We start from the raw sequence: 24,600 nt of genomic DNA, 5'->3' as shown, positions 1-24,600 counted from the left end.
TTAACTTTAAAAAAAAAAAAAAAGGTAACAACGGAATGACAGCAGATGTATTTTATCAGAGGAAAAAAACAATGAAGACATATGTCACAGAGGTTTCAGTGGTGGCAGAAGAAAGTGGGGTCATGGTATTTTAGCAACTGCAGCATACCTGCCAGGAACAGTAGTCGATTTGAGAATGTCTCCAGGCAGGACCACCGAAAGGTCAATGTCTTTATCCACCATATTTTCATTTCGTTCCGGGATGACAGCAGTTGATTCTCCAGGCTCCTCAGAAGAAGAAACACCCATGCCCTTCGTCTCAGCAGGAGGAAGAGGTGCCTTCGCTTTTGGTTTCCTCCTAAAGTAAAAAGAAAACCCGGAAAATAAAATATCTTCACAGAAGCTTTCTAGTATTATCTAATCTTATAAAACTCCCAAGTCTAAATTTAGATTATTTTCACATCCAAGAATCAGAATTTGTTAATTAAAAGACATGAAATATAAATAGCCAATAAGCACATGAAAATGTTCATCAGTAATCATCAGGTAAACAATCTAAGGTACAATAAGAGTCCATCTCTCCTACTGAGAATAGTGGCTATTAATAAAAGTAAGAATAAATGATGCTAAGATGCACAGGAAAAGGAGCCCTTCCAAGCAGTAAGTATGACTGTAAACTGGTCAAACCACTTTGGAAATCTGTACGAAGCTTCTGGGGAAAGCAACACAGCAGATGGACTGTGTGACCCAGCGTGCCCCTCCCAGGTGTTTGCTCAAAGGACAGTAAGTCAGCGTATCATAGAGATCCTTCCTCTAGGATACTTACTGCACAAGAGCCACACTCTGAAATCACGTCAAGTGTCCATCAAGAGGAATGCATAAAGAAAGCAGGTATATGTACACATAACAGAATTGTGTCATTTGTAATAAAGCTGATATACAACAGAAGATTTTAATAGTAAGTGAATTCTGACTTGGAGAGACAAATAATGCCTGTTTCCACTCATTTGTGGACCCCAGCTTTTATACAGATGCACAGAATCATTTCTCTGTACACGACCTAAAAGTAGAAACAACTATCTATGGGAATGGCGGTGACGACTAGGAGAGAAGAAAGAGGAGAGGAAGGGAGGGGAGGGTCAAGTGCGAATGCCATTCTATGCATGTATGAAAACATCCTGATGAAAACCAGAGCTATCTACGTATAATGAATATACACTTTTAGAAGACAGCAGAACCTATATTGGCCTTCATGCAGTTGAGCAAATGGTCATTCCTAACACGTTCAGAATATCATTTCTCGTCTTTGATGCAGCCCCATGAACAATGTCTCAGGATGGACTACTTACTGTACCATACACCTCACAAAGGCTCCCGAGTCTGCCACTTCCACTCTAGTATGCCCTACTTCTCAATCCAGATAAACCTGATCTGTCCATTATAGTTTATCTTAGTTTACCCTCTGCTTCCAAATATGTACACAGAGCTTCTTTCTTTGAACAGATGCAGCATATGCAACTGGATCTCTAAATCTCACAATATTTTTCCTATTTTTTCCTGGGTCCCATAAGACACTTTGGACTTTTGGACAATGCTAGAACTGTTAATATTATTGGGATTCTTTTTTAAAAAAGATATTTATTTATTTATTTATTTATTTATTTATTTATTTATTATGCAATATTCTGTCTGCAGGCCAGAAGAGGGCACCAGACCTCATTACAGATGGTTGTGAGCCACCATGTGGTTGCTGGGAATTGAACTCAGGACCTTTGGAAGAGCAGACAATGCTCTTAACCTCTAAGCCATCTCTCCAGCCCCTATTTTTGAGATTCTTACAAATGAACTAAATGCCTTTTGTGTTATGAGATGGCCATGAGCCTTTGAAGACCATGAGTGTGGGTTATGGCTTAAACAAGGTTTGACTGTCAATCTGACACGGGATAGACTTGTAATTGGTTAATATTTACAGTTAGCATGGGTAGACTTAAAATCACCTATGAGGAATAACTTCTTGGTGTTTTGTTTAAAAATAAGATCAAGTGTAGAATTGCCTGAGAGACAGACCTACGGGTAGGCCTGTGAAAGTGTTTCCAGAAAGATTTATCCGAGGGAGGAAGACCCATCCTTCTGTGGGTGGTGCCATCCCAAAGGCTGGGAGGAGAAACCAAATGAAATAAAAAAAAAAAAAAGCAAGGAGAGCTGGAGCCTGGAAGATCACATCCCTCTCCTGACTGACCAAGGATGCCATGACCTCCCTATACTTCCTTAAGTCGCTTCCATAGGTGTTTTGCCACAACAAGAAGAGTAACACAGTTATTTCGTAAATTCCAAGTTGGCTGTAATGAACTTTCACAAATAATTATACTAATGAATGTTTTCACTGTCAAAAGGACAATGGGGCTACTTGGGCATCCTAAAAACAACTCCTACAGAACCAAATGACAGGTGTGATGAGCTTTAAAAAAATAAAATGTGGACCAGGCGGTGGTGGCGCACACCTTTAATCCCAGCACTCGGGAGGCAGAGGCAGGCAGATCTCTTTGAGTTCGAGGCCAGCCTGGTCTACAAGAGCTAGTTTCAGGACAGGAACCAAAAAAGCTACAGACAAACCCTGTCTCGAAAATAAATAAAAAATAAAAAAAATTAAAAAAAAATTAAATGTGGGAAAAAACCTGTAACTAATCATTTTTTAAATATTTAAATAAAATTAACTTTAAAAGTTTAAAAATATTATTTTAAAATAAATAATAAATGATTGCAGGGCCAGAGAACTAGTTCCAAGATTACGAGCACTGGCTGCTCTTCCAAAGGACCTGGGATTCACTTCCAGCATTCACACGGCAGCTAGCAACCACCTGTAACTCTAGTTCCGGGAGCTGTGACACCCTTCCCGGGTCTCTGCGGGCAGCAGGCATGCCGGCAGTGCACAATCGTATGTGCAGTAAAACGTTTTACACATAAAAACAGCGCTTCAAAAACTATTTGCTTTGGGAGGAAGAAAACTATTTCCTTTCAGGAAAAATATAAACTTTAAGTCCACGTTTCCTGAGAAAGTGTAAGAACCACACAAGATACATATACCACCCTCCCCACTCAGTGTAGAACTTCCTAGGCTGAGCGTGTCCTGCCAGTTAGTGCTGGTTCCAAAGGGGACCCATTCACAAAATGAGGGTGTGTCTCTCCGGTTCACTTACTCCGTCCTCCACAGTCTGATCTATGAAAAGAACACCAGGAGGAGGCCTGGATTTGGCCTGAATCTTAAATAGCTTCAATATTTTAACTTACATGACCTTTCATTTATCAGCAGAAAATTTCAAGTGCTTTTTGGTTTAACCTGCTGACTTCTCCCAGTGTTCATGTTTTGATGACATGACATGAATCGGCAGAAGAACTGAATGTCACCCAAGCCAAGTAAAAAAGCTAAATATAGATTATAGGCTATCTAAATGCAGAAAATTCTAGACATGAAGAAGGAAGGGAGAAAGATGGGGCAGGAAAGAAGAGAGAGAAGACAGCCAGACACAGGCATTTAATAACTACCATCTACAAATGCGAGTCTTTATTACCATTTATCTTGTGAGGTGTTCATATGCAGGCATGTTTGCATGTGTGGGTGTGCACGTGTAGATGCAGATGCACACACAGGTCTCTGTATAGAGACCCAAGGTTGAACGCAGGAATGTTCCTCCATTGCTCTACCACATCATTACTGAGGCAGGACCTCTCATTTGTGCAGTCTTTATAATCAGCTTGTTTTTGGGATCCCTGCATCTGCCTTCTGGGACTGGAATTACAGGCAGGCCACTGTACCTGCCCCGCATTTCATACATGATTCTGGGGATCTGAACCCCAACCTTTAAGAGTCACCAGCAGGTATTTTCATTGCTGATCATCTCCCCAGACCCTAGTTTCCGGTAGTGTACTGAAATTGTAGTTTCATATCTGAAGAGATGGTATGGCCATTAAGAGCGTCTGTTGCTCTTGCAGAGAACCTGAGCTGGGTTCTCATTCAAATCTGGCATCGTACAACCCATTAACTCCAATTTCAGGGCATCAAACAGCCTCTTCTTCCTTGTTTCATGGGCACTTGAACTCATGTGGACACACACATACTATAATAAATAAAAATAATAAACATAAATCTCAAGATGATAATTATTATCAATACAGTCCCACAACCCACTGGCTGACTGATTTTGATGCTCAGGATCAAATTCATTGCACTCAGCAATTAGAAAAGAGTTCCACCACAGGGTTGATTCCCAGCTGTGCACCAAACCTTCTAATGAAGAATACTGAGGGGTTTTCATGATAGCTCTTCTTTACCAGTGGTATAGTGCAGTTCCCTCTGCTCAATCATCAGAGCAGCTCTCCTTGGCAAATATCAGCAATAAAACAATGTACAAAAGAGAAGAAATAAAAATGTATTTGAGACAAAAAAAAGTTCCCCAGACTAGATGGAAAATTAATCCTTAAAATTTGCACACCACAGTAAGTCACTATGGGATTATTTCTTTTGAACTTGAAAAAATTACATTTATTTACTCAGAAAGTGGTGGGGAGACACAAACACGCCACAGAGGTCAGCTTTTAGGAGTCAGTTCTCTCCTTTCAATTAAGTAAATCCTGCGGCTTGAACTCATACCAGTGTGGCAGCAAGTGCTTGTACCAGCTGAGTTATTCCAGCGGCCTAAATTATTGTACTATGTAATGATTTTCAAAAGGGAAGCTCTAATTCCAAATACCTAGCATAGCACTTTTCTGTGCCAAAACACGTAACAGAATCAACTGAAGGAAAGACGGGTTTATTTGGGCCCTAAGCCTGAGGGTCCAACAGGGTGCAGGCACAGCAGAGAAAGTAGCACTAGCTGGAGCAGCAGAGGGGTTGGTCACATTGTGTCTTCCCACAGTCGTGGAAGCAAGGAGAGAGATGAACACCAGTATTCATGTCTTACTTTGTCTGGGTCCCCAGCCTCTGGGATGGTGCTATCCACAATCAGGGTGGGGCCTCCTTCCACAGCTGAACAGTTCTGGAAACACCATCACAGACACATCCTGAAGTACTTCAGGCGATTCTAAATGAAGTCTAACTAATCATCACACCCAACGATACATTTTTAAAATACCAAAACGTCAGTTGACTCGTATTTCTCCTGGCATCCTACAACTAATGTTGTTCTTTCCATCTGATCTACAACACTGAACATTCTGTGTCCAGTAGGATCCTAACTCCAGGACAGTCAAAATTGAGACCCCTAAAAGATGAAGAAGAAACAGACACTCAGCAAAATGACAGAATTAAAATGAAATGTCTCTTCTTCATTTCAGAGAAAAAGTGAGAAAGCCATCTGAGATTCAGCAGCTCCTTGGGGAGTTTCTGAGATCAACAGGGTAGCATCTCTGCTTTATTATGCTGCCTAATGTTCTTGCAGATTTAGCTTTGCCACAGGCATGGAAATACGACTCAAGACGACAGCCTTTGAATCGGTGCAATCCAAAACCAAAACCCAAATGCAACAATGTTTCCACCTTCCCAGCACAAGCTGCTAGCAAGCATGTGTCCCCCAGTGCAGGTAGTGAACCCCTCATTCCAAAGAACTGGCAGTGTTTCTGAGGCCCAAAACCTATGCCTCTTCATAATACACTGAGGACTGATCTCTTCTCAAAGTTAACATTTCTCCATCCAGGTGTAATGAGAGGAGATCAGATTTAGTTAAAAATTGTGTCATGGTGGATATAACATTAGGCCCTGGGGAGAATCATGAACAGCAGAGAGCAAGACGAATTTCCCACTGTCAATGTGGCTTTGACAGGCAAGAAGGAAAGGCAACAGAAGAAAAACTGCCACAATGACTCAGCTGACATTTGTCTTGTCAAGGGCACTAATTGCATTCCCAGGTCTAAGCCAAACAATGCAAGCCCCATTTCATGGCTGTTCAAGCTCTCTACCAGGGACCCTCCTTTTTGGTGAAAGCACAATCCACTGCCTTCCTCCTTCTCTGTCACACCTGTCTCCACTACCATACTCGCGGCTGCTGTACTCTCCATGACAGAGACCCTACTGTCCGTTTTCTGTACCTAGCTAGTCTCTGTTCAAATCTCTATTCCCAAATGACTTCAACAATCCCCATGGTTTTAAATGCTATCTACGTGTGCGTGGCACTCAAATTCATACCTGTCTATTGAGCTCTTCCTTATTGTCCCCAAATCTCATGATGATCCCACTTGGATGTACCATGTGTGTCTCCAATTGTATATAACCCCCAAATTAATTTTCATCCCCATGTCCAGTTTTATACAAATCTCTCCCTAACTCTGTGAATGAATCCCATTAACCCTTCAGTTAATGCAAGCAAAACTCCTAAGCCCAATTTGATTTCTCTTAACCTCTTCTGTACTTGCAATCTGTCACCAAATCCCACAGGCGTTTGGTCTAAATCCCATCTTGAACCTGTGTTCCTTGCTCCAGATCCTCTGTTCCCATCTGGATAATTCAGTCATCCTCTCAAGTGCTGATACACCTCCTGCTGTCTCTCCTTTCCCTTAGAATTCATTCTCCCCACAATAGTCGGAATCATTTCCTAATACATGACTCAGTCTGTTTCACACCTCTGGACCTCCACTGGCTTGTCTTGCATTGACAGTGCATCCTAAAGTGCTCTCTCTGGCCTTAAAGTCCCCTTGGAATTGATTCATTTGGTTTCAGAACACCAGCAACATCACCTAAAATCTTACAAAGGTCAATTCCTTCTCCAAGCAGAGTCAGGGGTAGTGCAACCCACACCTCCTAACCTTCCAAATGCACACTGAGCAGCATCTGGGCTAGTGTTGTCTTTCCCTTTCTGAACCAGACCCAGCCCCTTCACAACTGAGGCCCTTCCACAGCTTTCCCCATCCCCAACACTCCCAAGCACTGTCCCACTGTTCCGTAAGTCACTTATTCCTTCTTCTCATTCTGACTTTAGATAAGACATTTTCTCCTGAAGGGATGGTGCAGGGGGAGACATTTTCTCCTGAAGGGATGTGGGGGAGGAATGTGGGGTGTGTGTGGAGGATGATCAAAATACCTTGTATGCATGTAAAAAAAAAAAAAAGTCACAGTGAAGCCCTTATTATAATCAATATAACAAAAACGAAAAACCTCCTTTTTGTGTTGGGAGCTGTGAACCCCCAGATCCTGAATTTCTTGTAAACAACTTGTTTTCCTCTGCTCTGAGACAGCCTGCAGCTGCTCTGAGCACAAGATCCTCAGGAGTTCCTGATGGCAGGGGAGTGGTTTCTGGTGGGTTTGGCTGGGGTGTGGCTATCAGTTAAGGATCTCTATATAAGCAACTCTGGTACACAATAAAGGGGGCATTTTGGGGTCATTCCTGTTTCAAGGATGACCCATGTCTCTATCTGTGTGTTTCGATCTCCAGCTCCTTGCCTGGTTCACAAACTGTATGGTAGGGCATAGAGCGCATAGTGTGCAGACAGGCGTGTTGTGCTACATTTCTGAATTATTCAGACCTCTCAAAAGAGATGTCAACCCCAGTCCTATGCAGTAAACCACTTCATGACATAACACTGTCCTCATCATGTCTATTACTACCGGAAATCATCTTGCTCATACATTCACTTGTTTATTATTCAGGGTTTGAATGACAGTTCCCTGAAGGTTGGGACTCAGACCATCTCATTCTCTCTTGTCCCAGTACAGACTGGGTATTCTCTACACCAAAGCCAGCACATACCCAATTAGCATCTAAGACCCAGCAACAAATTCCAATAAAGGACATAAATACGGAACAAAATAATGCTATCCAATATTCTCAAGAGGAAACCCTTGAACGTGTTAGGAATTACCCTAGCTAGATGTGTGTGGTCCAAGAGACTGAGGCAGAAGTAGAAAGAAGAAAAGTAGAAGACGAGAGGAGAAGGGAAGAGAAGAAAGGAAGAGGAGGAGTTGTCTTAGTTAGGGTTTCTATTGCAGCAATGAAACACCAAGACCAGAAGCAACTTGGGGAAGAAAGGGTTTATTCGACTTACACCTCCCTATCACTGTTCATCATCAAAGGAAATCAGGACAGGAACTCAAACAGGGCAGGAACCTGGAGGTAGGAGCTCATGAAGAAGTCATGGAGGGGTGCTGCTTTACTGGCTTGCTCCTTATGACTTGCCCCCCCCCCAGAAACCATGTCACTAATTAAGAAAAAGCCCAACACATTTGTCTATGGCCTGGTCTTTCTTTTGTTTAAGATTCATTTATTCATTATATATAGTGTTCTGCCTGCGTATATACCTGCAGGTCAGAAGAGGCACCGTATCTCATTAGGGATGGCTGTGAGCCAACAGTTGGTTGCTGGGAATTAAACTCAAGACCTCTTAACCAGTGAGCCATCTCTCAAGCCCCTATAGCCTGATCTTATCGAGGCATTCCCTGAATTGAGGCTCCCTCATCTGCAATGACTAGCTTGGTTCAAGTTGACATAAAACTACCCAGCACAAAGAAAAACCGTCTTAAGTGTCTCCAGATGGGATAGCACATCTTCACACCGCCAATGTCATAAGGGCTAACAGGGGAGCTTCTGCAGGGGAAGGTTGATGTCTAAGGATGCCAGTGGAGCAGAGTTTTAAGGTTTCTGGTTCTAATTCTAGGGCACTCAACAGCTATAGCTCAAAGAGTCATACAAAACCAACCCAAACACTGAATGAGCAAAGGCCAAGTCACAGAGGAGAAAAGAAAGAGTAAAATCCGTGAATATCCACCACTAAGCCTTACACAGACATTTTCTTTCCATTTTACATTTCATCTCATGAGGCGGTTGCCATTATACTTTAGTGAAGAAAGGAGTCCCAAGACACCCAGAATGGGGTATGACCACAAATGAATACCAAACTCCTCAAGCTTAATACGGGTAATCTAAATAAGGCCTGCTGTGTATGCAGCAGAGCATATTCCAGATGTGCAACAACCTCAGCCTCCCCAACAGTGACCGCTTTGCCCCTGAAACAGCACGAAGACTCCTGGGTCGTAAAGTCCTGGCTGCACTGTCCACGGTCATTGTGTTATCTTTTAGCATTTCTAAAACACAGCATTTCAGAGGCTCACAGGTCCCACCACATTCAAAGGTTTGAGCACGACTTTTGTTCAGACACGGGAAACAGACACAAGATCCGCAGAACTTGGTGAGCGCACAGTGGCTGGGCTAGTCTGCAGGCAATGTCACAGGGACAGCACCCACTCCTCCCCTTGGGAGCTGTTCCTGTCCTCAGACACTTATGGGGCTGCTCTGGGGTTCCCAAGAACTGGAAATCTAGAAAATGTTCCACTGCCAAATGCCTCTCTCTCACTGGGCAAACACACTAGGAAAAGATGACCCGCTGACAAGCTTAAATGAAAAACCCTGAGCATCTTCTGGGTCGTTTCCCACACGCAACTGTTTTATATTTCAGCACCCGGAATATCAGCGCTCTCCCACAAGCCATCCTTCATCTCTCAGGGAATAAATGTAAAAAAACTACTAATGATTTCTCTCCATAACAAACTGAACCGCTGAACCATCTTCCAATCATCAAGTTCTAGTCACACGTTTCTGTCCACTGAGCAATAAATGTCAGCAGTGGCTGGACGTGACAACCCCTCTCATAAGCTTCCTTTGTACCTTGTTTAATGCCTTCCATGATGTATATGGAAAAGTCAGGAAGTGTCCAAAGTCGGTCTAAAACGGCAATAAGTGGGGCAGGCAAGATGGCTCATGGGTAAAAGCCTTTGCCTTATGAGACTTACAAAGGAGCTTAATCCCCAGAAGACACATAAAGTGGGAAGGAGAGAACCAGCTCCATAATATCAAAGTAAACTTTCTTCAAAATGCAGTAACAATCAGGACTGGAGGGGTAGCTCAGTGGTCAGGAGTGCTGGTTGCTCCTCCAGAGGACCAAGGTTCAATTCCCAGCAGTCACATGACAGCTTACAAGCATTTGTAACTCACACATATGGAATATAGATAAATATTCAGGCAAAACACATAAATAAGGAAATAAAAACTTTTAAAAATAGAAGAGTAATTTAAAATGAATAATTAATTAAAAGTAATAAAATCTGGTTGGCAGCAGATTATTTGTATTAATAGAAACACAGGGAGAACTAATTTGACAAAAGTAAGAACAGGTTTTTCAAAAGCACACTAAAATTTAAGAATAAAAGATTTTATTTATGCAGCATCTACCTCCACTGTTTCAAAGAGGTGGAATACGTCACTGAGCAAGATGCAAGAAAAATGTACTGATCAAAGACAATATTACGCACCACAAATTTTTATTATATTCTGATATAACAAGCAGATGCAAAGTAATAGTTATACAAAGTCATTCAAAGTTTAGTCCAAGTATTGTATTAGGTTTCAAAACCATAATAGGTAAGAAATTCCAAAACTTGAATGTGATATTTATAATTATTAATATCTATGTGTGTGTGTGCGTGTGTATGTGTAATAAGTAGTAGGAATGAACTATCTTCTAAGCAAGCAGGAAGATAGGCTAGTCAACCAAAGAGTGAAAGAAAAAAATTACTTTAAAGTCATAATCTCAAAAATCAAATATGGACTTTGGTAAATATTAAACAGCATCCAGTCATTGCTCTACACTGTGTTAAATCTGTGCTGGGGAGTGGTTCAGGCTGGGATAAATGAAACCAATCGCATCAGAACAAAAAAGCAAACCCCTTTAATTAATCTTCTAGAATAATTATCCTATCTAAAAGTTCTGACAAAGACTAACTAGGAGAGAAGAGCCTGTTAAAATCTAAAGCAGAGTCTAGGTAACAGATTAACCCAGTGTTATAAATATAAAACACGAACTTCTAAGTTTTTACATGAAAACAATCCAGGAAAGGCATTCAGAGCCACAGGTTGGGCACAGGTTCTCAGGCACAGGTCAGCTAAGGTTTAAAAATAAGTAGCAACTTTACAGACTTGGTAAATCGACTTAAACCTAAATTTAAAACTTAGTTATGTGAACGGCCCTGTTAGGAAGATGTAAAGATAACTCACAAACGAGAAAGATGCCCACATCTAGAACCGACAAAAGACACAAAAAAAATCAACAGAGACCCTGCCAAACTATAAGAAGCAATTTCAATTGTTTTTCAATTACAAAATGAGGGGAATGGTTTGAACATTTTAGCCATGAGGAAGGTCACTGCAAGTCTGACCACCTGAGGTCTATCTACAGAGCCTCAGACGGAGGAGAGCACGGACTGTCCACAGCTGCCCTCTGACATCCGTGCAAGTGCAGTGTCAGACGCATGCAGATACACACGTGTGCTCGCTCTCTCTCTACACACACACACACACACACACACAATGGGGGAATAATAAAACTGAATTTAGAACAGTAAAGGTTTGAAATTGGCAACTAGGCACACAAAATGATGTCCAACACCATCCAATGGGAAAATGAAAATTAAACTCAGGTAATATAAACCACTGTGCACTGCAAAAAAATCTGATCTCATCCACGATGGCTCCTGCCTTTTTTTTTGGATTGCCAACATTCCTCCTCTGGCATCTGTGTGTTTTTGTTTTGTGTAGGATGGCTTTTTGGTTGGAGAGATGGCTCGGAGGTGACAAGCCTTCACTGCTCTGCTGAAGGACTGGAGGACTTTGGATCCTAGCACCCATATTAGGTGGCACAATGCCTGTAACTCCAGCCTCAAGAGATCAAAGCCCATTTTTGGTCTCTGTGCACACAATAAGTAATTTCTAAAAGACTTCATTTTGTTTGTTTCTGGTAACTTTGTTCTAAACCTAACCCTGCACAGTCCCAGGCAACACTAATCTTCTTTCTGGGTCTATATATTTGTTTTTTGAGGATATTTCATTGATTTTTGCTTCTGTCTTCTTCCATGGAGCTCTCAGCTTTTAAGGATCATCCGTGCTATAAACGCTTTTAAGGGCCATTCATGTTATAGTCACCGTAGAATGTCTCTCTAAAACATTTTACTTCGCTGTTACAGGAACCGCCTTCTATGTATTGTATGTTTATTATATTTAATAAATTCAATATTATTAAGATATTGCAAAATCAGTCTTCATAGTTTAAGACATTAAAACAGAACAGCCAGGTAGTGGTGGCAAATGCCTTTAATCCAGGCACCTGGGAGGCAGAAGCAGGTGAATCTCTGAGTTTGAGATAAATCTGGTCTACAGAGTGAGACTCGGGGCAGCCAAGGCTACACAGCGAAACCCTGTCTCAAAAACCCAAACCAAAAATGAGAGCGAGAGGGAGAGATGGGGAGAGAAGCAGAATTTGGATGAAATTCAGTAGGCTTGTACATGTAAACTAGACACAGTCTCCCAACTGAGGATTGTACAGACATGTGGTTTGTTTTATCAGGGTAAGGGAACTTATGATCAACTTAGTTAACTAAAATTTAAGGACTTCTACAGCATTTCTACATACACAATTGCTGCAGAATTTGAACCATACATTGACACATCCTCAGGGAATCACGACCGAAAACTTGTTTTTTTTTTTTAAGTTCATGCAAACACTTGTGGACTAAAACCTGCTAACTCTTATCTCATTCCTGAGAATGGCAGCAGGGAGAAACACCGTGGGTGAGAACACACATGCCAGAAGTAATGCCAGCGATTACCCCAATAAAACAACCACCTAGGAAGCAGCAAGATACACAGATGCATCTCCCCAGCAACCAGCCCTTTGATTCCTCTAGACACACAAAGTCCTTTTATCTGAGGATGAGATAATCTGCAGCAACAGTTTCGATTACTTACACGTTCTTATTGATCAAGATACATTGAATAAAATCATATTTTAAAACACAGTCTCATACATATTGTCCAACCCATGGTGAATATAATGACTCAGTGCAAGAGGAATTGTAAAACTCCTAGTGTGTCATTGGAAGAAGACAATGGAATCGAAAACCACGTATTTTTTTCAAAGAACATTAGCAAAGAATATGAATTAGCAAAGAAGGTCTCCAAGAAAGCCCTGGCTTTACTGCTTCCATGATTATTGCTGTTTTTTTCCTTCTGGCAGGCACACCACTGAAAACGAGGCAAAGGGGTCTACTCACACACTGAAGCATAGAAACAACAAGTACTTACAAAAGACTAACCATAAATTACAATTCTTAGTATTCAAGATACATAGATTTTTAACAGCAAATGGAAGTCTGCTGAGTCTAATAAGTATTGTGAGACTTCGATTTAACCTATTATCATGAAAAACATGTAATTTTCATTTGCTTAAAGAAGCAGCTTAATGAAATATTGTTATATGCATGAAACACACACATATATACTCTGCAATGTATACAATTTCAAATTAAAAAATTCTTTCTCGTTAAGAGCACAATGGGATAAGGTTTTGGTGCCTTTACTGTCGAGTATTCTCTCGCCACTTTAGACAAGAACCTACACGAAGAACTACTTTTCACTGTTTTAAGTAGAGAGGACGCATCCACAAAATAAACCTCCTTAGCAGTCCAAACGTAACCAGCCAACAGGGTTCCTAGCATTTCTATCACATTGAAACAGATTTCTCTTCCTCCTGTCTACCCCAAGTCATACCTTTTACTTTCATATACTATGAGTCTGGCAAGTCTCCCAAGGAAATTTATTTCAAATGCATTCATCCAATCATGAAAAAAATAAGAACACATTTTCTATTCTTGTGAGACAGGTCAAGCATTTTATTTTTAAACTAATTGTACAAAATTAAAGGTAACTCCATATAACAGGAACTGAAACAGGTGGTGAAGAAGACCACACAAGACAAGTATAATTAAGCCCCTGCCCCAGCTTTGGGTAAAGAAGCAGTCACATTCCCTACATTCAAAGGACTATGTCTACTATTTTAAAATATTAAATAACTGTTCTTATAAATCCCAAAATGTCCACTAAAATGGAGCCTCTATGAATACTAAAGTAATTATTATAACACTGAATTACTGTCTTTGACACAGTTTACAAAATAAGGAAAAATTCCCAAGAGAAGACTCTCTTTGCTGGCAGTCAGCTACAGATCTAGATTTCTAACCTAGGGCAGTCACTTCCAGAGGCATCTTCTTCTCCCCATGCCATGCAGGGACTACATTCCCCATTCTGAGCTCCTGGGCCAGGTGAAGCCACGATCCGAGACCTGAAAGCCAGCTGAGTAAGGCATTGAAAGCAAACCAGAACACAAGAGGGAACAGACGCAGAACCCAAGTTCCTATGACAGGACACCTAAGTGAATCTCACCTGAAGAAAAGCACTCAGTGTGCATACACTAGGAAAGATCTAAGCTTATTTGTTTGTTGTCTAACAGCCCTGGTTGTCCTTGAACTCGCTCTGTAGACCAGGCTGGTCTCGAACTCACAGAGATCCTGCCTGCCTCTGATTCCAAGAGCTGGGATTAAAGGCGTGGGTCACACCCAGCCTAAGAAAAGTTCAATAGACCCATGATTTCATGATCCATAAAGCTTCATTAAATTATTGTGGTGTTGAATAGAAATCAGGTGTGCTGCCAGGGCGGTGGTGGCGCATGCCTTTAAACCCAGCAAGATCTCTAAGTTTGAGGCCAGCCTGGTCTACAAGAGCTAGTTCCAGGGCAGGCTCCAAAGCTACAAAGAAACCCTGTCTCAAAAAAAAACGAACGAAATCAGGTGTGCTTATTATAATAGTTATATAGAAACATCTCTTCAATGTTTTGCCTCAGAATTTAATGAACACCATTCACACTCTAACCATTTCCACACTCCCCTTCCTCCACCTTTCTTTAAAGCAAAATATGCAACCTTCCTTTTTCTTTAAAGATGTAGTGCTTATTTTATTATTTTATGGTAATGTGTATGTATTATGGGTTTGTGTGTGTGTGTGTGTGTGTCACTTTCAGGAATTACAGCTAACATTAACAACTCTTTCAGACTCAAAATGATAATAACCTTCAGTAATTCTAAACAAGCCACGTGCGACGGGTCATCAACTTTATATGCTGTGTAGTTTGTTGTTTAAACAAGAGGGGAAACAATTTTCCAGAGGTTCTCTAATGGGAACATAGTTCTGTTTTGATCTGGCGCTTAACGCAGAGATGACTGCAGTATTCCTCAAAGACAAACCAGAAATCTGAGTTTAGAAGATGCTTTTTCAAGGTTAAAAGCTCTAACACACAAGTTGCTCAGGTTGTGGGTGTAGCTGTGAGGCAAAGCAGGCCTCCAGCATGCATGTACACCGTTTGGATCTGGCAGAATCAAAAACCAATTTACTCCATGAAACAGAACCAAACCAGATCCAGACGACTGGAAGTTCTGGTAAGCCACTGAAATTAACACAAGAGCTCAGTACCAGCCCACAGCATGAAAAGGAGAAGCGCGATCCTGGGACAACGTGTTTTGAATTGTACACTCCACATGGCATAAGGACCCACAACCCCATGGTATCTTCATATGAGTTACTTTCCGTTTTCTTCTGACAAGGCTAATAGTCAAAGGAGGTGATCTAAATCAGTCAGAGATAAACTTCAAAGTGCTATTAGAAACACACTTAAAGTTAATTCTGAAGCCTAATATGTAATTATTTCAAATATTAACATAGAACACAATTATACTCTCAATATTGAATGAATGTGCAAAGAGTTTGTGTTGAATAGTTTCTTTATCTGATTCTGCATGGTTCTGTAATTTGCTTTCCAAACAACGTGGCCTTAATGGGACTCAACAAGACAGCCAACATATTTTCCTCTTCCTTACTAATGACATCATTAAATAGGCCTGTTTCTAGTCTTGACCGTCTGACCTCATCCGCTACATGGACAAATAGTTTGTTTCCTTAATCCTCACAGTGTATACTTACATACCAATTAGTCAGCGATAGTAACAATTTATCAATTTTAAAATAAAATATGATGAAGATGCATTTCCTGTTGATCTGTATGATACTTATAAAGTAAATGGATTTCTTTGTAAGTACAATTTTTAAAATATAAATCTCATGCACTGATTTCTATGGGTAATTTAAAATTCAATTTTGTAAGGTGAATTTCTACAAAGTATTTAGAAACAGCCTCTGATATGTATGTACATATCTGTTTTCATTCGACTAAAATTCCCCAGACTTTAGATTTATAACAAGTGAACTTGTAATTTCAAAATCTGTAATCTCTCCCATCAGCAATTATTGCTTCTAATTTATTATAAGGTTTGACCAATCTCAGCACTAGGAAGACTTCTGCATAGGACCATCAGCTGTATTTGGGGGAAGCCACACAGAAGGTCACAAGACAATGCTAACTCACAGTTTTCTTCATTAGGATTTTTGTTGACTGTTATTAGCGTGTGCGTGTCTGAGTGGAGATATACCACACAAGTGCAGGCACCAAAGAAGGGCTGGCGAGGGTGGCGGATGCTCTTGGCATTCCAGGTGGCTGGGAGTTGCCTGGCATCAGTGCTGAGACCCAGTCACTACAGGGTAGAAAGGGCCCTTGACTTCTGAGTCATCTCTCCAGCCCCGCCTCCTCTGCAGTCACCAAATTTTCCAATTCAAACCATTTGGAGTTTCAACGGAAAGAAACATTCATACTATGGGCAGATATTCTATTTCAGACTTCTCTCACTTATTAAAGATACTGTCCCATTCCCTACCATTATATGATACCAGACAAGGATCTAGCGGCAGGGTGGTAAGGTCCTTAGTAAGAGAATCAATTTTTTAGCACCCAAGGATCTAAGGACACAGCACAGCACATGCAAGACCCTGAGTCCGAACGCTGGGGGTTATCGATTTAAAAAAAAAAAAAAAACAAACCTTTCAGCTCTCACATAATATAAAACGCAGCACCACAGCACAGAGAGGAACCAACTTGGGCTGTTCCGTTAAAACAAACTCGTAAATCAACAGGCAGCGTAACAACTCTTCTCACTCCAAGTCCGCAGAGGCAGCGTTAACGTTTGATCCATCCATTACATTTACAGGTCTTTTCAATTTTAATTCAAATAAATCTGACCACATACACTTTTTACTCACTACCTCGAAGGTTAAGATAGAAAATTCCGCATCAGTCTACTAGAGGGAAACGAGCCTGCTGAGAAACAAGCGTCATCATTCAGCTTCAATTTCTCTGTCAAATAACTTACTCAGAGTCTGTGACTTCACGGTATATAAAAGGAAAACAGCAAAAGCTTCCTAGGGTTCTCGTGCACACTGAAAGATGGCGATTAGACTTGTGACACCATCAGAGCCCCAGGTAAGAGCTATCTTACCGAAACGCCCGGCAGAATCTAAAAGGAAGTTTATACCGTGTCTACATGAGCGTAAGGGACAGCTAGGCACACAGAGTTTAAGGAATTGTTAATTTACAACTTCTTCAACAAGCACAGATTACACAACTGCCTATATTCAAAGCTGTCGAGAAGAGAAACACCAATTCACAGAACTGTGACTATCTCAGACTTTTCTACAAGATGCTGACCTAGAAAAAGAGTCCTCATGTATAAAATATTTAAGAGTAGAGACTGTTCAAAAGGAAATATTAAGCATCTTTAAAAGCAGTTGGTGAGGAAAAAGTAAATTGGGGTGAAAGTTTCAAAAACACACATACTTACAAGTCTTCCAGAATGTCTCTAAGACACAGCCCCACGTTAGCTATTTACTTTTGGAGGATGCTGGACTGCCTGCCTTTCTGTTCTGTTCCAAGCCCAGTGTTTATCTTGTGTGTGTGTGTGTGTGTGTGTGTGTGTGTGTGTACATGCACGCATGCACCAGGCACTTCCTACCTCTGACAAATATACAAAAGCAAGAATTTCTGATTCTTAACAAAATCATTCTGGAAATGATCACATAACATTTTCATAAACTTTTTAGAGAGAGAGAGAGAGAGAGAGAGAGAGAGAGAGAGGTGTTTTGCTTTCAGGAAATATGGAAATTACAAAAGTCAATATCTTGTCTCCTCCATAAAGCAATAAATGCTTGCAGATTTCAATATACACAGACACTTAATTTTTAAGATCCATCCCATCAGATTGTTTAAACACTTTTAATCCTGAGGAGTACATCTGTACAATATTAAAGAAAAGCCTTTCTAATTATTTATAGAATAGTTAGAGAAAGCGTCCCATGTGAAAACAGAAGTCAGTGGTGGATTGTTGAAAGGACAAGGACCCAGCAAGCCCCTGGCTGATGCTACCCTGTTGGTGTAAAGGCAAACACACTGTCCACTGTGGAAAGTTAACGGAAGCTGGGCCTGGAGTGCGGGCACCCCGCCCCTACCACAAAAGCCACCCTGTGAGTGACGTGTAAATCTGCAAGGCTGAACTTCACAGCCAGGCCTTTTACAATGCAAACATAGCTCTAAGATAATTAAGAATTTTTCCAGGGCCCTCAAAATCAAATGGAGGCTACTCAAATTGAAGTCACAGAAATAATACAAAATTATACGTTCTGTTACTCCCACTAATGGATGCATTACTTCTTGTTACACTATAGATGCAACGGCAACTCTGGCACAGGGAGACATGAAAGCAACCAAGATCTTCCTCTGCAATTTCCGTTCTGGCTTTTACAGTTTTTATTGTATTTATCATCACTGAAGGAGGAGGAGATGCATGCACCACGGCTCACATGGGGTGCCTGGGAAAACTCAGCTTGGCACACTTACGTTTGTTACATGAGGTTCTTCTTCAGTCCTCTTTATTTCTTATCTATACCTTTCTGCAGAGCAAACATCTCCTAAAGATGAGCATGAGCATAAGACAGGAGATCTGATACGCAGCATGGCGCCTGCAGTGAATGACACTAGAAATGAGCTAAGGAAATGCTCTTACCATTAAAAAAAAAAATGGAAAGGAAAAAGCCAATTAGGAATAAAGCGGATAATTTAATATACTCTGATGGAGAAGCCAATCACTACATATGGACATACAACAGCATGCTGGAAATCAAATACACGCATCTGTTCTAAAGGTATTCGTGATTTCTGTTTCTACTTGGCAACTTCCCAGCCCCAGGTGCTCTTAGCCTAATCCATCTGGCTGCACCCTTGCACCTCCAAGAGGGTCCTTCATTATCTTATCAGCGCTGACCCCGGCGCTTTGAAGAACTGGACCATGTTCTAGTCCATACCTGACTACTTTTCGAGTTGCCCATCTGAAAATACTAGTCTGGAATCAGATTTCTACCTACAATCCAACCTGTTTTGTCCACTTGAGTGCTAGCTTGCCTCAACTGTCCCCCTGGTCCTACTGAACACACAGTATCCCCAGGTGGTTCATCACTGCTAAGTCTCACCCTTCCTAGTTATTGTCCCCTAACTTTCCGCCCTCTCTTCGTAACTGTCTAAGTAGGCATCTCAAACACAATGTGCCCAAGGTGACCTCTGTACTCCTCCATTTGCCACGTTAAAAGCAGACACCTGGGATACAACATCTACTACTTGATTTCTCTTTTCCTTCTTCCCCATATTCAACCCACATAAATGCACTTCATCTCTACAACACACCAGGTGACCCTACCGTGTCAGGCCACACCATCGTCATCTCAGGCCCTCTGCTCTCTGCCACTTCTGTCCCAAATCCTGTGAAGTCTCCTGGGGTTCAGTGAGGCCACACAAGATGGGAGAGCTCTGGTTCTGGTTCTACATTCCCTTCTCTGTCCACTGTGCTCTAAAAACCACGGCTCCACTTTCAGGTCTGTTCTACAGCTCTCCAACGTGTCTGCTTTCTAGGCCTGGAATTCTCTTCTCAAAGAGTTCCTGTCACTCAGATCTCCCTTCAAATATTTCCTCCTCATAAAAAAAAAAGTTTTCAGGCATCGTGTGACAGCACCACAATGCTCATCAAGTCTTTTATCCCTGGTCTCGCTTTGCATTTATGTTTGTGAGGTTGTCCCTTTAGCACATAGCCATTGGGGCTGGAGACATGGCTCAGAGATTAAGAGCACTGGCTGTTCTTCCAAGGGGCTAGGGGTTCAATTCCCAGAACCCACATGGCAGCTTACAACTATCTATAACTCCAGTTCGTGGGGGGGGGGGGGAGTTGACACCTTTGTACCAATGTTCATAAAATAAAGTTAAATAAATTTTAAAAACTTTCATTATCACAACCTAAATTCAAAGAGACACCTTTTTCGTCTTTATTCAATGCTTGCAAGAGAGACGAATTTGAGAATCAACATGATCTTTTTTTGTCAAATAATTATATAAATTATGACTAACTGTCCTCTGGGAAACCTTGTGATCAAGTTATATATGTGTGCATGTATACACACATCTAAGGAACACTATTTTTAGTCCCTCAAATAGCAAAATGAATTAATGTAGTATATTTTTAATTTAAAAATAAAATTAATGTAGTATATTTTTAATTTAAAAATAATTATTGTATTAGCATAATTTTCAATTCATAAAAAATAATTCTATAAATATAATCCTATTTACATGTTATTTTCCCTATTATTAGCATTATATATAGCAATGTACTAATAAGTCAAATACCACACTCAATTCAGTATTAAGTTGAATTCTAAATTTTAACCTTGCTTTGTTTTGCTGGGTTTATAAGACAGTAACTAGAAGTCACTATATAGCCAAGGATACCTTGAATTTGTGGTGATCCTTCTGCCTCATTTTCTGCAATTACAGATGTGAACCAACTCATCTGGCACATTAACTTTATATTTTAAAAACGAACTTTCAGTTTCACTTTTGGCAAATAAAGTTTTCCAGTGGTCTTACAACAGAAGAGAAATAAAATGCTGTGAGTCACGTGTCTTCATGTTACTATTAAATGAAGATTCACCTGAAAGATCACTATTAATCAGGATCATTTTCAAGTTCTGTGCTGTCTTCCTTTGCTTTATATTGCTTTGATAAAAATCTGTAACCAAAACCAACTTGGAGAGGAAAGTGTTTATTTCACTTTACAGCTTACAGACCATCTTAGGGAAGTCAAGGTAGGAACCTGGGGGTCAGAACTGAAGCAGAGATCACAGAAGAAAACTGTTTACAAACTATTATTAGACTACTTCCTTATAGAACTCAGGGCCACCCACTCTCCTACAATGGGCTGGGTCCTTCACATCACTCATTAAACAAGACAATGTCCCACGGACTTGTTCAAAGGCCAATCTGATGGGAACATTTTCTCAGTTGAGATTTTTCTCTCTTCCCAGATGTATTTAACTCCTGTTAAACTGGCCAACAAGAACAACAACAAAAAAAATCAAAACCAAACAAACAAAAAATACAACAAACAAACAAACAAAAACACTAACCAGTGCAGCAGAATTATCATCTGTTTTCATTTCTGCATAGGATCCAAGCATCCCATCCACCTGGGCATATGTTCAAGCAACACGGGAGGAAAATGGAGTCCTGCTAGCAGCCTGAACTTAAAGAACATTCAGAAGGCTCACAGCGGTCCTTCTTAAGAAGACTCTTCTAAACCAAAATGGATGAGGCTTATAACTAAGTGAGCATAAATTCAGCATGGTATCCTAAAGCAACTTGTAAAAGTTATATAACAATGTCTTCAAAATGGGCATCATTGAGGCACAACAGAGTGGAAGGGGTCATGATGTGGAATATGACTTTAACAGAGTAAAGGTAGGTTACATTTGTCTATGATTCAATTGAGTGGAAGGGGTCATGATGTGGAATATGACTTTAACAGAGTAAAGGTAGGTTACATTTGTCTATGATTCAATTGTTTAATTATGAAAACATATGTTGCTTTTGTTTATGCTGCATTTGTTTAATTATCTAAGGCACCTGATTGGTCTAATAAAAAGCTGAATGGCCAATAGCTAGGCAGGAGAGGGGTATGAGGGACTGGCAGGCAGAGAGAATAAATAGGAGGAGGAATTTAGGCTCAGGAGAAAGGAGAGAGACAAGGGAACCAGGGAGATGCCTGGATCCAGCAAACCCGTGTCAGTTGCCAGACAGACACAGGGGAAGCAGTGAAAGCAGGACATACAGAATGAAAGAAAGGTAAAAAGCCTCAAGGCAAATCACAGATGAAGAGAAACAGGTTAAATTAAGCTCTAAGAGCTAGTGGGACAAGCATAGGATAAGGCTGAGCATTCATAAATAATAATAAGTTTCCGTGTCATGATTTGGGAGCTGGTTGGTGGCACAAGAGAAGCCTGCTACAGGGCCAAGTGTAAAAGATACTGGTATAAGGAGACAGAGAGCTGGGTAGTATGACTGACACCTAGCTAACATCAGATGAGAACCCATGCCACTCTGTGCCAGTGTTTTTAGAAGAAACTGGAACTCTGAACTTCTAAGTCAATCTTCAATGTTATCTCATAACCCACTTCTCCATGTCCCTGGAAGAACAGCACTGAGATCTGAGGCCAGCAGCTGGGTCTCACCCCTCCCATCTGCTCCTACGCACAGTACCCAGGAGTTGCCAAAAACTACAAAATGATAAATTGGGAGACCTCCAAAAAGCGTCTCCTCAGATCTACCAGGAAGGCCGCCTGACCTTCTCAGAGGCTCATTCACCATTATTTGAGCCCCACTCCTTGAGAGACTGCTGAGCTCTAGCAGAACAAGATAAAGGGTCAGAGGATGCTGACACTCTTCTACTTCCTTCCTGAAGCACAGTCAACACCGCCGGGCAAAGAAGTCTCGGCATCTAAAGATAGGGGCTTTCCCAAGAAGGCCACAAGCAACGCTGAGTAGGAGCAGATCTTAAGGCACCTTGGCATCTATGAATAGACTAGGGATACATCATAGTTGTACCTAGTACTATCACTATACTGAAAGCAGAAGGTTGTAATTACAGGAGTACATAAGAAGGAAGCAGATGACTATCTGCCCTGGGCAGGATTCTTGAATAGCCATTAGCTTGTTGTGAACTCGAGCTGTTGTTTCTCCCTACTCCAACTTTAATCTTCATATGGGCGATGGAGTAGGAATAATAGCCACTCAAGGGATTACAGAGAAAACTTAAGAGTTCCTATAAAGCCCTCCACTTGGTGCTCACAGCACAAATAGTTAACACTGTGTTTCCTGATGCCACAGAAAGAACACAAGCGGGTCTTCCTAATAGCCATTTTGGAAAATTAAAGTAATCTCATTCAATTCTTCCCCTTGAATTTGTAACACTCATCCGTCAACTGAAAGATGAAAGATCGCTTGTTTAACGCTCCTGGGTCAACTGCATGGAAAAGTTTGGAGCTTTCTTGTGAAAGCTTTCCTCCAGACCAATTTAAACCTGGTTTGCCCATGGAAAATAACGAATCACTGACATGGGTGTGGTTGTACAAAAGCTTGTAATCCCAGCAAGTGGAGGGGGTGGAGGCAGGAGGACCAAGCATTCCAGACCAGGCTAAGGTACATAGCAAGACCTTGTCTCAAAATAAGAAAGAAGGAGTACACATTACTGAAGACCTGATTACTATTTTCCTTGGTGCTCAGGATAGAGGATTACGAGCTCCACAGACAGACACACATCAACACCCCAAAGCACAGGGCTCTTATTTTTCCAACAGCAACCCCACTTTTGAGCATTTTCACCTTTGTGCCACATTTAGAAGTCAACTGATGTTTGCCCTGGGCGGTGCTCAGAGTCTGTTTGCTGGGCAAAATGGAAATTCAGAAGGTAGGGACAGAAGCCAACAGAAGGGAAACGCTGTGTTTTCATGGAGACCTGCTGTCACCTTGTGAGGTCTCTGGACATGGAGCAAGTAGCATGCCAGCCCTTAATTTGCTCTTTCACTTAGTCAGTCTAGAACAGACACAGACTTTGACTATGTTGTGCAGATTTCCCCAGGGGCGTTTCCTAGCTGGAGAATTTTCAGTACACACACACACATCTCTTCAGAGTTTCACTCACAGTGAGTATTGTGTTTCCCCCTCCAATATTCTGAATTTTACAATGTGTATTTAGTTGCTTCCTGAGGAAGGCTGGGAAAACTTTGCAAAGGTAGCTGAAAATAAAATTGAAACTAACGAGTTGTAGACGTGTTAGGATAACACCCAATGTTTAGCCACAAAAGCTTTGGTGTCATCATCTGGTCCAAAGCTGCGGAGCTTCTAGAACACCAGAGACTTCATGCAAGGCTCCCTAATCACCGTTTGCCATTTTCTACAACCTCACAGACAGGTATTCAGCTCCTTGGAGAGATGCTTCTGGACAAATTAAGGATAAGAACTTCATTGTCAATCGGGCGTATTATTCCTGAATGATTGGATTAGCACCACTGCTGCCTAACTTTAGAACTCTCATTTTTATCCACTGTGATAAAGGCAGACTCGGGGCCCAAAGTGCTCCAAATTAAATCATCCATCCTGACTTTGTTTCAAAGACTCAGGTGTGACTTGCTCAAAGCAAATCAAAACTAAAAAGGCTTAAGAAAGCCACATAGAAAAACAGTAAAAATGACTTAGATTCAGCCATTTTATCAGCAGTTCGCTGGGGGTGCGAACCTTTACTTCTTAGAGAATCTGCAAACACACTCCCCTAATTAACAAATGTCAGTAGCTTATTTTCAACTGACTGGGGACTTTTACTGTCCATCCATCTACCTTCCTTCCCCATATAACCGGTTAAACAGACAAGAGCTTTTTATCTTATAACCTGTAACATTTCTTAAATGTAGACCCCACTTCTAACTCCCCAGTCATTTTGAT

At 41.1% G+C, this 24,600-nt stretch overlaps 1 protein-coding gene across 4 annotated transcripts in view; it reads right to left on the bottom strand.

Annotated features, from left to right (window-relative positions):
* Cobll1 (cordon-bleu WH2 repeat protein like 1) overlaps positions 1-24,600 on the bottom strand; it is a 139,716-nt gene that overhangs the window by 53,961 nt on the left and 61,155 nt on the right. For all 4 annotated transcript variants that reach the window (XM_057755607.1, XM_057755609.1, XM_057755608.1 and 1 more), the window contains exon 3: positions 149-337. In XM_057755607.1, coding sequence (XP_057611590.1) covers positions 149-337 — 189 coding nt within the window. The remainder of the gene's footprint in view (positions 1-148; positions 338-24,600) is intronic.

Source organism: Chionomys nivalis, chromosome 22 (assembly GCF_950005125.1).
Source record: "Chionomys nivalis chromosome 22, mChiNiv1.1, whole genome shotgun sequence".
NCBI lineage: Eukaryota > Metazoa > Chordata > Mammalia > Rodentia > Cricetidae > Chionomys > Chionomys nivalis.
Note: the sequence above shows the minus strand (reverse complement) of the source record. Positions and strands in the feature narration are given on the sequence as shown.